Source organism: Cenococcum geophilum (genome assembly GCF_001692895.1).
Source record: "Cenococcum geophilum 1.58 unplaced genomic scaffold K441scaffold_30, whole genome shotgun sequence".
NCBI classification, from domain to species: domain Eukaryota; kingdom Fungi; phylum Ascomycota; class Dothideomycetes; order Gloniales; family Gloniaceae; genus Cenococcum; species Cenococcum geophilum.
In genome coordinates, this window is record NW_027137588.1 from 1833094 (window position 1) to 1847603 (window position 14510).

Here is a 14510-nt window from a genome sequence, read left to right on the forward strand (position 1 = left end):
GTGTTCCGGTATAAGGCAGAACACGTACGTTAAAATTGAGGTTAATCGTGGCCAAATTTTAATTAATTGTAATGCGCCCCTGAGCTAAGCCAAATTAGGGTAATTAGAGAGAGCCAAGTCGCCTCACATAAGATCTACCTCTGCCCTCTATAAAAGTTCTTATAATTATAGAGCTGTGGTAAAATAATACTAGAGGCAATTTTAAGCTTAATATAACTGCGGCAACCTATACATATCACTTTTAAAACACTACCTTATTCTGGAATGAGTCGATTGATCCAGAATGAAGCCGACCAAAGCGATACACGACTCATTCTGGAACAAGAACGACGCGTTCCGGAATGAGGCAGAAATGTTCCGCGTGTATCGGTATCAGTCGGAACACCAACCGCCTCAGCCCGGCGCGGGGACTCGGGAACCTTGTCAATTGCTGCTAGAGCTTACTACACCTCAAAATTTGTTATTACTACGCATTTGAAAAGCAAAAGCTTTTAAATCTGATGAGACTTCTTCCTTATAGGAGCAGTGAACTCTTTTGAATTTCCATTTTCTGATAAAAAATATACTTAACTGTATATTTACTATGGCTATCTCCACCCCCCTCACTCAACTACTCAACATCCAGCATCCCATCCTCCTCGCTGGTATGGGCCAAACATCAGGCGCGCCACTTGTCGCAGCCGTGTCGAATGCAGGAGGTATGGGTGTGTTGGGAGGCGTAAATTACACGCCTCAAATGCTTAGAGAGATGATCAAAGAAACCAAGGTCTATTTCCACTTATTCTATAATATCGGATTCAATGCCCTGGTTGGGTTCTGAAGATATATAGGCGCTGTTGAAAGACCCACATTTGCACTTTGGTGTAGATCTGCTGCTCCCGCAGGTTGGCGGAAACGCGCGGAAAACGAATGTAGGTTCTGGCTAAATATTACTCTAGCTGAGTACTCACTGATATCGGTTTAATCTGATATAGGTGGACTATACCAAAGGAGGCCTGAACGACCTCCTCGACGTGATAATTGAGGGCGGTGCAAAGCTCTTCGTTTCAGCTGTTGGAGTACCCCCTAAATGGGCAGTGGACAAGCTACACGCCGCAGGCATTCTGTATATGGTATCGGACACCCGTAGAAGTGGTGTTACGAGGAGAGGCTAACGTGTGTAGAATATCATAGGGCATCCCAAGGTACGAAAAAATTCGTGGCGGAGTTCAAAACAACTAAACCTTTTAGCATGTTCACAAAGCTTGCCAAGCTGGTGCAGATATTATTTGTGCCCAGGGAGGAGAGGCGGGCGGGCATACTGGAGATATACCATTTAGGTATGGTATATCTTTTTCGAATCTTCGCACTCCACAGCATCACCCTCGCTTTGCTGACTGAGATGTGTACAGCGTTCTCACTCCCGCATGCGCGGATATTTGCAAACAATACAAATCTCCATTGACCGGCCAACCCGTTCTATTAGTTGCCGCAGGTGGTGTTAATGACGGTCGAAGTCTAGCTGCTGCCTTGATGCTAGGCGCAAGCGCTGTTTGGATTGGGACAAGATTTGTCGCCGCTAAAGAGTCTGGGGCGTCCGAATTTGCTAAGAAATCGTAAGGGATTCTTCTGGTGTTTGCATGTCCACGAATGATTGATATTGAGTGCCAAAGTGTCATTCAATCCGGATTTGACTCCACCGTAAAATCGCTGATATGGAGTGGACGACCGTTGCGAGCTCTCAAAAATCCTTACGTCGATGATTGGGAGAAAAACCGACAAGGGGAGATTAGAAGTCTTACTTCAAGAGGCATTATTCCCCTGGAGCATGAGTTGGATAAGTTGCACAGTGAAGGCAAGCTGACGGAAGAGATCGAGGATCAGGTTGCGCTGAGGTGAGTGTAAGGTACTTCGAATTTGGCCCTGATGCTGAAATATATTTAAATAGGCCAATGGGGATTGTGGCTGGGTTAGTCAATAAGGAGAATCAGACTGCGGGCGAAATTGTAAAAGAGATAGTTGACGAGGCCTCCCTTTTGCTAAGCTCCGCTAACAGATTTGTAAATACATCTGCCAAATTGTAGACATTATACCGTTCAGACCCCCGACTCCATGCTCCCGAGATAACAAGAGACTTTCCTTGGACAAAAGTTAACGATTAACGAACTTCGGCTTCTTAAAATCTTACCCCGTCACCTTTAATATCAACCATCATTTCTGGGAAGGTTTCATAAAACTCTTCTGTGACCCCCCAGAATCTTATGTCTCGGTGGTAGCGTTCGAATAGAGGGCTTGGATAATAAGCCTGTGTCACACCGTCAAATAAAAATGTATCTTCGAAAGAGAAAGGCCAATCGAATTTAAGATATTGTGAGTAGCACCGGGATATATCCTCAGTTTGAAATATTTCGGTGTGGTTCTGGACCAAACGCTCTCGAAGGGTTGGCCCGAGAAGAGTTAACCTAGCACGCAGCAAATATCTTTGACTTGATTACCAGGCAAAGAAGTCCAAAGCGACTGGGTGTTTCGTTCTTGCATGTGATGGCCTTTACACGTGCAAGCTAACCCTCTGCGCAATATTTATAATTGGGGGCCACAGACCTTAGGCGAAGCCACTCAGGCACTTTCTCTAACTCTTCTTTAGTCGCATTTAAATAATACTATTGAAGTGAGTGGGCATTTGCTATAACAAAACAGCACTCATACTGACCTTAAGCAATTGAAAGCTTTTGTATGCTGCAGCAAGTCTCTCTAGCTTACCCGGATGACGGAATAAGAACTCATCAACCTCTTTAAGAATATGAAGTGCTGGGCTCTGTATCCATTGAGAGAAAGTAGACCATCTTTATACCTCGATAAAGTAGGCCTGCTTCCACATCTTCTGAGTTTAGGATGGCGCTTCCTAGTCGAAATAAGAAGACCTTGCCGAATAACTGGTTGATTTTCTTCCATATCGGAGCATTTGGTGTTAAAGGAGCCCCAGGCCGAGCAGGATTTCCAATGTGTAGGATGAAAGGGCTTGGACATCTTCACAAAGGGCCGAATACTTCCTACATGAAAGGAGCAAACGCGGCAGTGCTTGGCAGTCTGGTACTGTTCTACCCCATACTAGCACACGGCTCGTTCCGGATTATTTCTGCCTCATACCAGAACAGATCGTCTTCAAAGAGGAACAAATCGTGTATCAGTTTTATTGTCTTAATTCCGGAACAATTGCTTCATTCCGGAAAAGATTTAATATTATATTAAACTTTTAAGGCTATACAAAGCCTTTTAGTAGAGCTTTTTGGCCGTTTCTACGAGCAGATTTAGAAAATATGGTGTAGTAGATGGTTGCAAATAATAGTGAATATATAATTTAGTTAATTTTAGGTGTAAAATAAGTAGTAATATTAATTAATTATTCATTGCTTAACGTCCGATTCGGATCCCTATTGGGCCCACGCGGACTACTCCTTATTTACATATGGGGAGAAAACTCTATTTAAGAAAATGAGAAAACCCCGTGATCCATCTCCCCGCCTTTTGGGACTCGCCTGCGGAGCGCCTGCGAGTCACCTGTGGTGCTCTACTACCTTACTTTTTGACCTCCTTGGGAACCACTGCTGCCGTAACAAGCCTACGGACGCGCTAGTATTGCAAACTTAACTCTACTACTGTAAAGTTATTAGGGGGCGCCTGATCCTCGCCCCTTTGCCTTCTATTACTATTTCCTTTATAACCCGGAACTGGTCTAGTATATTTTAGCTAATAAGCTACTAGGTAACCGCCTTAAGACCTTTTTATATTAAGAGTAGTGTATTATAGTTCTCTGTGCTAGCTACTAAGAGCATTATTTCTTAGTTAGTGTATAGGGGGCATAACAGTATTATATGCTTTAGTGTCTGTCTTAGCCAGCCATATTTGCATCTTAGGCTACCTACTAGGACACCCACCTAGTGGAGCCAATCTTTTAGTCCTATTATTCCTATTCTTAAGAGTGTTGCTATTATATTTTCTGCCTTTGTTAGGCCTTCTTAGAGCCCTTAGGTGTTTACCCCCTATAGCATTAACTATGCTACGGCTTAGGATCCTCTTGCCTAAGATAGCCTCTGTACCTTTAACTCCTATACACCTCTTTAGTATTAGTCCAACCAGTATTATGCTACGGTAGATGGTTTCCTAGTACTCTTTTATGCTCTACTTTAGCTCCTTTCTCTCTCTTACTATTGTCTTTGCTAGTCTCTTATATGTCTCTCCTCCTCCTTAATATGGGCCTAGGCCCTAGCACAGCACCATTTCTCTTCTGCTTTCTCTACCTGTTTCTCTAATATATCTTCCCTACTTTAGGGTTATTAGTTTACTCTCCTATAGGGCGCCCTAGGGTTACTCCATAGTTTGTTTAGGCGTGTCTTAATATACTTTATAATATTAGAATTACGCTCCCTTTACACCCTTTATATTGCAGCGGCTTTAATATATAATTATAGGGGGGGGATATTAGCTTCCTTCTTAAGCAGAGCTATAGCCGTTTGCTTATACCCACCTATTATACTCTAGAGGCAGGCTATTTAGACCTTTTAGAGTGGTTTAAGAAGTAATTTAGGGGGGCCTTTTTCGGTTTCTCCTATGGCCCAAATACTGGATCTATACGTTATGGTTGGCCGGACAACTGCTATATATAGTAGGCGTGACCTCTAGAAGCATAGACCCTATATAGAGTTAACGATCCTAGACATTGTAATATACTATACTTAGCCCTTACGGGCCGCTTATAACGTATATGCGCTCTACCGGAGCTTACTGTCTACCTATACTCCTAATACCCTTAGGCCTTAAACTGGTTAACCCCTAAAGCCTTAAATATAGATTGCATACTAGAGATCTATAGATTGGTTGCGTTTTCTTATAAAATGGATTAGCTAGTATTTCTTTAGTGAGAATTAGACTCTATGTCGTCTTGCCTATTCTATATAGGTGTTATAGGCTTTCTCTAGTGATCTGCAATTCTCTATGGCTGTTAGACCGTATATAATTAGGTTTGTGTTATTAATAAAGCCTATCCCCTAGGTCGCCCCTTCCTTAAAGGAGTTAAGTAGGTTGCTTATAAAGAAAAGGAAGAGTATAGGCAAGAGGGGTAATCCTTATGGTATTCCTGTTGCAACTGTAATAGGGGGGCTCTGGTATCCGCTAAAGACTAGTAATGTTTCTTTCTAGCCTATAAACCCTTAAATAAATTATATAATCTATTCTAGGAAGCCCTTTACTCTAAGGATATATAGGAGGCGCTTATAGGGTATGTTGTCGTAGGCTCTACTAATATCTAAGCTAAGCATTAATACTATAAAGTCCCTTTATATCGCCCATGCAGATTTAATAGTGGTAGCGAGTAGCGTAAGTGCTGATAGTGTTAAGCGGTTCTTTCTTGCCCCTATTTAACTTTATAGTAGTAGGGCGTGTTCCTTGGCCGTGTCTGCTATATAGTCCGCTATTACCCTTTCTAAGATCTTGTTAAGGGTGTTTTCTAAGGCAATAGGGCGGTAGCTTCCTGGGATTAAGTAATCTACTTTACCTTCTTTTTATAGGACAACCGTTGTTATAGATCTTCTAAGTTATAGGTAGTAGCTTATAGCAGAGCATGCTCTGGCTATATCTATAAGCTAAGGTGCTATAAGTGGTCTATAGGTCTTTAAGGCCTTATTTAGAATTCTATCTAGTCCTAGTACTATATTATTTAAAAGGCGGCTAATAGTTCTGGCTATTTCCTCTGTTGTTATATCGCTGTTAACCCGCAGGCGAGTTACTGGTATGTTACCCGTAATGTTACTAAGGTCTGCTAGAGCCGGTTAGGGGAAGAATCTTTCTATAAGGATCTTTGCCTTCTTATTATTGTTATTAGTGGTCTAAGCTTCCCCTGCTCTTTATAGGGGTAGTAGGTATAGGTCTTCTACTAGGCGCCCTGCCTTTTTCTTTACCTATTTTGTTATGGCCCAAAGGCCTTTATTATAGGGGAGGCTCGGGTTAGAAGTATGCTTGTTTATAAACCGTCTCTAGTTATTTCTTACTTTTTTTTTAGGGTATTCTTTAACTAGTTTCTTATATCTTTATATTATCTCTTATCTTTAGGGTTATAGCTGCTTATATATTTCCTTCTTACTCGTTATTGGCTGGCAATAAGAACCGTGTATTATGCGGACTATACATATCGCGTATAGGGGCCTAATTTTGAGACTAGGTAGTGCTCTTCCAGCCCATTTTTAATTGCTGCCTAGATCCTTTCTAGTCTTTGGTTAATTTCCTTAGGGGTGGCTAATAAGCCTCGCTTATTTGGTATCGGGTGGATTTCTTCTAGGTCTTAAAGTTATTATTTAACTATATTAAGGAAACTGTCTATCTTAAGCTTCCTTATTACGTACCTTTTGCTATTTAGTTACGCCTTAATATCTAAATCTAGCTGTATCTGGATGAGGATATGGTCTAAGGTAAGTGCCTATTCTTCTTTAGGGTTGCACCTTTCAAGTCTCTAGTATAGGCCTTTGTCTATAAATATAAGGTCAATTGTACTTCTAGCGGTGCCTTATTACCATATAATTACTCCTAGGGGGGTAGCTAGCTTAAGGCCCTAGATGTTTATAGCTTTTAGTAGGCACTCTACCTGTTAATTAGCAGCAATATAGATACCCCCCTACCGCGGGTAGTGGAGGTTTATATCTCCTAATAGGATAGACTTTAGGCCTTCGGTTTCTAGTAAGCTTATTACTAATATAATGTTCTCTGTTTATAGGACCCCTTCTACCCTTAGGTTATATACATTAATAATTTATACCAGTCCCCTATATGTCTGGATTATTATAACTATAATATCTGGGTTAACTGCCTATTATAACTATAAGGATAGGCTAATAGCCTTACTAATTATAAAGCACATGTATATAGCTGCTTTTAGTTTATATAGGAGCTAGAATCCTTAGGGGCAGTATGTTAATTATATGTAGGTATTATAATACGGCTCTTATATAGTAAGGATATAGTATTTCTCTAGGTCTAGACTGTCTAGTAGGGGCCTTATAAGGCGGTGGTTTATATTGCCGTAATTATACTATATAATGGATAGGTGGCGGACCCCCGGCGAGGGTCCTTCGTCTTTCCTTTATTTCTTACTTCTTCTATTTCTACTTTCTTTAAAATATTTAGAACTTCTATCTCTTGTAACTACACCTTAGTTACTACTTATTTTATATAGAGCTTTTTATTCCTATATCTTATGTTCCTACTAGCGCTTCTAAGTCTAAATCTGTTATTAACTCCGGTTCTTCCCCTAATCTTACTGGTCGGCTATATACCCTTTATGGGTTGGCTGCAAATATTATATTTACTACGTTAAGTCTAATTCTTAATTATCCTGGTTTTAAGCTTGCTGTAGTTATCTATAAGGGTCTTCCTATAGGGCGTCCTCTCCCTTATGTCCCCTGTGACCTTTAAGTCCCTATTTAATCTAGTAATATCACGCGACGTCGCTTCTGGCCCGTTAAGGCTTGGGATAGCTGGCCTAGCCCCCTAGTATTAAAGGTAGGAAACGCTAGAAAGGCACCTGCGTCCCCCTAGCTTATCGCCTATTATTTCTATTCGTATAACCTAGCGTGTAGTTATTCCCGTAGCTGTTAAGCCCTTGCCTTCCGTCTCCTGTATTTAATATAGTCTTTTCTCTCCTACGCCTTATATGTGCTTTAGTGGCAGTTTGCGCATTTTATTTAGTCTTAATTTAAGCAGTGTCTTATATTATAGGGGCCTATATAGTGGCCGCAGCACACCTATACTGCGTATGTGGTTTAGGTATATCCCTATTATGCGCAGCGATAGCATTAATCTAGGCGTAATCTGTGGTTGTATAGCCTTATGTTGTATATAAGGCCATTTATAATTATTCCTTTTTAGATAAGGAGTTTTTATATTCCTAGCGTGTGTGTGCTGATAATGAGGGAGCTATGCGTTTGTCTGGCGTCTCCCTAGCGAGTCTTTAGCGACCCTTATATCCTCTTATTGTTCTTATTATATACTTAGTTTATATTTTCCTGTTAAAGCTATTAAATTTGGGTAATCTTAAGACCTAGTATAAGGCGTTCCGTTTATTTTACTATCTTATATATAATTACTATATTATCCGCCTAGCGTCCCTTTTTTACCCTAAGGCTTATAGGAACCACTAGGACTTTAACTAGGTAATCTTTACGGAGCACTTTTATGCTAATACGTTCTCCTAGCCTATCCCCTACCCTTACGGCTTACTCCTTTACCTATTAGTCCTTTAGGGTAACTCTAATGTCTCCACTCCTAAGGTGTTGGACTATAATAGTGTTATAAACCTCTTTACAAATCTCTATAAGAACTTCTATTTCTAATTATCCCCTAAGCCCCTCTGCTTTTTTTATATTTGGTTATATTATAATTATATGCCCGGTTATTATCTTAAGGGGGGTAGGTTCCCTGTGCTGTAGAAGCGCAGCTATGGCGGCCCAGGTACGGTTTACCGGTAAAAAGGAGTTTTATTTATTTTTAATTTTACTTAGCCGTTAAAGGATTTAATTAAGGGTTTGCTAGAGGGGCGCTTAAGGTTTACTAGACTAGCGGAGCTATTCTGCTAGCTATATTAGTTCGTTATAGCTAACGGTTGCTCCCCCGCAATTGCGGATACTAGACGCGTCTAATAGGCTTTATATTTTGTTAGATGCCTTCTTAATGGAGGTATTTCTGCTTTGTAGTGTAGTATTCGCCCGTTCTTATTGTGGAGGGCCATTGCTAGGCGTGGTTCTGGCGGTCGCGCGCGAGTGCGAACCACCGTCGTTCGACATGTGCCTCCCCTGCGATGCATGCATCTCAGGGGGATTCTCTGGGTGTTTTTCAGGGTTCTTTTGGTTGGTTTTAGTCTTTTTTGGGCCAGGTGCAGCACGAGCTCCTTTAGCCTAAGTAGTAATATATTTTGTATATTATAATTAAACATCTAGTAGAGTATAATCGCGATATCTAGCATAAAAGTATAAGATCTTAATTTTCTACTAAGATTTTAAAAGGCTTTAGAGATTAAATTTAACCACCTCCCCCCCAACCACTATAACACTATTAAATTCCATCTAAACTAGATTATACTGCGATTAATAAGTATATTTAAAAGCTTTTCCGCGTTATAGATAGAGCCTATAAGTAGTAGAAGCCAATTAGGTTAGGGGTAATTAATTATATTCCCTAATACTAAAAATTAAAAATCTTATTATAGCTAGAATAAGTTGCATTGCAATAGGAGGCAAATTGCCGTCACGTGCGGCAAGCTGCCGTTACGTGTGGCAAGTTGCCATTATGTGAGGCAAGCTGCCATCACGTGTCGCCGCGGCACTAGCGTGGCAAGGAACCTTAGGTCCCTCACCCTTCTTTGTATTAAAAGATAACATCTATTTATAACACTGTATAGTATATATCATTGTAATATATATATTCTGCACGTTGTTAAAGTATACTAACACTAATTAGTAAGCGCGTATAGATTAGGAAACACGCAGATAGCTTAGAAAATAGTTATACTGTCCACCTTACAGCAGATTAGAAGATAGTTGTACTTATCCACCTTTTATATCAGCCTATTTCAGTTAAAAAGAAGAAGAGAAACCACCTAGAAGTACTTGTTTAGTATCCATAATAACTTCTAGATATCTTATTCTATTTATTTTAGAGGACCACTGCGCAAAACACCTTATCCTACTTAACCGCCCCTTTAAACCTCCTTAACCGCCTCCTTAACCACTCCCCTACCTTTACCCTATAAACACCCTTATTTACCTAAATAATATATAAGATATAAGATATTAGGAACAGAGAAAGACTGGGAGGAAGAAGTAGCTAAATAGGAAGATAGAATTAACCTAACAGAAGCCTCCAAGGACAACTTAACTAACTACCTATAATGTAAGATGTACCTATATATAGAGATATATAACTAGCTTAACTTAACACTCTAGAAATCATTCTAGGGAGATTTTAAAGACTTTACGGTTAATATCTTTACGTAAATCCCCTTATACTGGCTTTAGCAACTATATAACTACCTAAACATTAAAGGAGTATAGGTTAATATTAACTATAAATAAAATAAAACACTCCCTTAGTCTTTATATAATATAGTATAAGAAGAAGACTAAACTAAATAGAGTAAAAAGATAATTAAATTAGCCAATAATAAGTATAGACCGACGCTATTAAGATTAATTAAGGTATATATAACAGAGGGTACCCTAGAGGAGTAATAATAAGCTAAAACTACCGTAACCCAACTAACCGGTACACCGACTACCTCTACCTTTATACTATCTATTATACCTTAATCTACGACTACGTCTACCTTTACACTATCTGCTACGCCTTAACTCGTAATAATAATACAGCAACTCTACGTATAGTCTATAGATAAGGAGAACCGCCCTATTACTATAACTAGCTATAGTAAGGAAATTGCAAATGCAGCCAAGATATATATAGAGGAGCAGAAATACAGTAGCATAAACGAAAGCCTTAACTATAAATTAACAATATTCTATAACATCTATAATTAAGCGGACGTACCCCAAGAAGCCTACCTTAAGGCATTCCCTACTATGCTAAAAGGACTAGCTTTAGACCACTTCTATATAAACCAACTATCCTACCTACTATTTGCTAAAGCTTATAAGCACCTTTGGAATTTCTTTAAAGGACTAGGATTTTAATGCAAGAATCTGGACGAATAGAATACCATTACACTTATAATAGTAATGGCAGAAAATATAGACAAGTCTATAAGCGAATATCTCTAATTATTAATCTATAGACTTTATTAACTATAGTATAGCCTTAGACCCACCTTACAAACTATAGACTTCCTTTATAATAAAATCGTTACTTCTTGCTAGGGAATACTAGCATATAGATATGCAGTCTCTAACCTACTGGATAACCTTAAAGCCCTTATTAATAAACTCTAATCGTCTATTATAGTATACGAGAAAGAGTATATAAAGAAGATATAAGCCTTCTTTACAGACCGACGATTTTATAAAAGAGATAATAACTATGACTATAGTAACCGTAGCAACCCTCCGTATAACCGCAACCGAAAGAAACTACGTTGCTTTATATATAATAGGGAAGGATACCGCTTATAGAGACATACTAAGGAGGAGTAAGAAGAGTTTAAAGCTAAGTTTAGAACTGCCAATAGAGATAGGTTTAGCAAATTTAATAACCGATTTAAGAAATAACTTAACTAATATATTATGGATTACGAGGATAACAATACCAACTTAGAAGAAGAGCTTAAGGAAGCTTTTTAAGCACTAACTATTAATGTAAGTTATAAGGCAACTGATAAGAACTTATAACTAAATATTGATCACTACTATACCTCCCTCGGCTAAGTGGAATAGCAGAAAGCGATTTCTATAGCCGCCACCCTAGCTAATAAAGCCTTTAGCCATTTGGTTATAACCATAGACAATATAGTACCTCTTATAACCGACTAGGACCCCTTTACCTACAATATAACCACATCTACGTCCCGCTATACTGCAGACAAGTTTATAGGCATAATGATTAACACAGGAGCATTTAAACAATCCACAGCAGGATATAGCCAATTCTTGGCATTCTAGAGACTCGATACTAATGTATAGCTTAATACTACTATATAAGGCATAGTTAACGTATAGTTCGGTATTAGATTAACCTTATTAATTAAATTAGCTAAAGTAACTACCCTAATTGGCATAATCAAGTTTCATATTATTAAGGTCGACACCCTATTTTTACTTTGCTTGGCAGATATAGATTACCTATAAGTATACTATAACAACCTAAAAAATATGCTAATCACCCCTCGGAGCGAAGTACCCGTTGTATATTACTTTGGCCACCCTTTCCTACTTTAGAACACATCCCTATATACTTATTTAACTAAGTTATTTAAATAAAACCCCTGCTACCTTACCAACGTAGAATTAAAACGACTATATCGCCGTTTTGGCCACCCTTTAGTTAAGCGTCTTGTATAAATACTTAAACGCTTAGGATACGATATTAATAGTAAGACCTTAGATTATTTTATACGCTACTACCACCATTATTAAAAACATGGAAAGTCACCTAGTAGATTTAGATTTACCTTATATAATGATATTAATTTCAACTATTTAATCGTGGTTGATATTATGTATATTAATAGCGCTCCCCTTCTATATATTATTAATAAAGGAACACGATTTTAAACTGGTAAATAGCTGTAAAATATTAGCGCAAAATATATATGGGATGTATTACAAATATGCTGGATTAATATATACCTAGGACCCCCTAATATTATTATATATAATACAGGTAAGAACTTTATAAGTAAGGAATTTAAACAATACGCTATAATATTTGGAACAGCTATAAAAAGCGTACCTATTAAAGCCCACAATTTAGTCAGAATGGTAGAACGCTACTATAGCCCCCTCCATTGTATATACCACATCATTACTACGGAACTACCAGACATTAGTAAGGACATGGCCCTATAAATAGCTTTTAAAGCAATTAACGATTCCGCAGGCCCTGACGGTCTTATACCTACCTTACTAGTATTTAGAGCTTACCCACGCATGGTGAAATCCGACGCACCTAATCCTACGGTTGTATAACGAGCAATAGCTCTTAAAAAGGCTATAGAAGAAGTTAAGAAGCTTAGAGCTAAGCGCTAGGTAGCAGATGCCTTTAATATACGCAACGGACCTAAGACAACCGCGATTTATAAACTACCACTTAACTTACCCGTATTGGTATAGAGAGAAGGACCTATAGGCTAACCTAGTTACTAGTCTGGTTCGCATAACCTACTTAATATTAAAAATAAGACCTATACTATATAACTTCCCTATGGACCTACTAACTTCCGCAGCACAGTTGTAAAACTATATTTAGTAGACCCTAAGATTATAGAGGATATATAGCTAGAAGATGATAAAAGCGAACTACCCTAAACTAAGCCTAAACCCCTACCTTAAACTAAGCCTAGACCTTAACCTGTTAAGCGTAAAAGAGGTAGACCACGTAAGTACCCTATTAAAGCGAATACCGCGAATATCTTAATATATCTATAAGATGAGGATAATAATCAACTCACAAATTCTAATTAGTTTGTAGTATTACGCCAGAAGGAAATTAAGGGATTACTTAAGAAAGGAGTTTTTAAACTGGTTAACCCTAAAGATATACCGCAAAGTAATAGAGTATTTAACTCTAGATTTATTAACGAGATTAAGAACCCTGGCACTAATAAAGCCTTTAAGAAGTTAAGACTAGTTATATAGGCATATAACGACCTAGAGAAAGACCTTATACTAACCCAATTACCTACAATTCAACGAGTCAGCCAACGCCTTATCCTCTGCATTATAGCTATAACTTAGGACAATAGTAAACATCTCTACTTACGAGATATTTTATAGGCCTATATACAATTAGCTATAAAATTAAATTAAGACTTTTACATCAGAGCACCTCTTAAACTTGGTATAGCATTTAGAGTCTTACAAGGTACAATCTTAAAGGTTATCAGACCTTTATACGGCATTCCTAAGGCAGGCAATTATTGGTTTAAGACTTACTATAACCACTATATTAAAGAACTAAACATAAGCCAATCCACTTACAACCCCTGCCTACTTTACCTTAATAACCCTATAAACTTTGGAATAGTTAGTCTATAGACTAATAATACCCTCCTATTAGCTAACCTAGTCTTTATAGCTTTGGAATAGGAGAAGATTAAAAAAGCTAAGTTCCTAACTAAGGAATGTGAGTAACTCACGCCAGAGTACCCAATTAAGTTCAACGGAGGCATTATCTAATAATAGGATTATGTGATTACGCTTATATAGGAGCGCCAATGCTAGAACTTAACCCTTGTTAATATTAAGGAAGCTATCACAATAACTAGCTCTAGAGGTACTATCCGTATAGCACTTATATTTAAGGACTAATATATCGCCTAACGAGCAAGAGAAGCCTATATTACGTCCATATGCCAACCTAAAGCCTCTTTTAATTTATTTTATGCTGCCTAGGTAATTAACCCTAATAAGAAAGACGCAAAACTGCTTAATAAGAGGATTTAGTAGCAAATTGAGAACCTAATAAGAGGTTTAAGCTTTGTTAAACTCGACATAAAGATATTACAACTACTTATATTTACTAATTCCTTATTTACAAATAATAAGGACCTCTTATTACAGATTAGATATATCCTAATACTAGCAGACTTATTAAATAAGGCAAACATCGTCTACTGGTCCTTAGTTAAGTGTAAGAGAATCACTAGAAGCGTACTAGCCTCCAAATTATATGCTATAGCCTATGGTTTTAACATTAGAGCTGTAATTAAGGCTATAGTCAAATTGCAACTTAATATCAGCCTACCGCTTATCCTTTGCACTAATTCTAAGTTGATTTATAAATGCCTTATTAAGCTAGGAACTATATAGGAGAAGAGACTT

General features: G+C 38.2%; 1 protein-coding gene across 1 annotated transcript; it reads left to right on the forward strand.

Moving 5' to 3' along the window:
- Window positions 1-484: 484 nt before the first annotated feature.
- K441DRAFT_614077 (2-nitropropane dioxygenase) lies at window positions 485-2079 on the forward strand. Its single transcript, XM_067645664.1, has 8 exons — window positions 485-766; window positions 831-911; window positions 975-1112; window positions 1164-1184; window positions 1231-1319; window positions 1392-1595; window positions 1653-1874; window positions 1928-2079. Exons 1-8 carry the CDS (start codon window positions 584-586, stop codon window positions 2061-2063), a joined length of 1074 nt encoding a protein of 357 aa, XP_067502405.1. The 5' UTR covers window positions 485-583; the 3' UTR covers window positions 2064-2079.
- Window positions 2080-14510: the final 12431 nt, after the last annotated feature.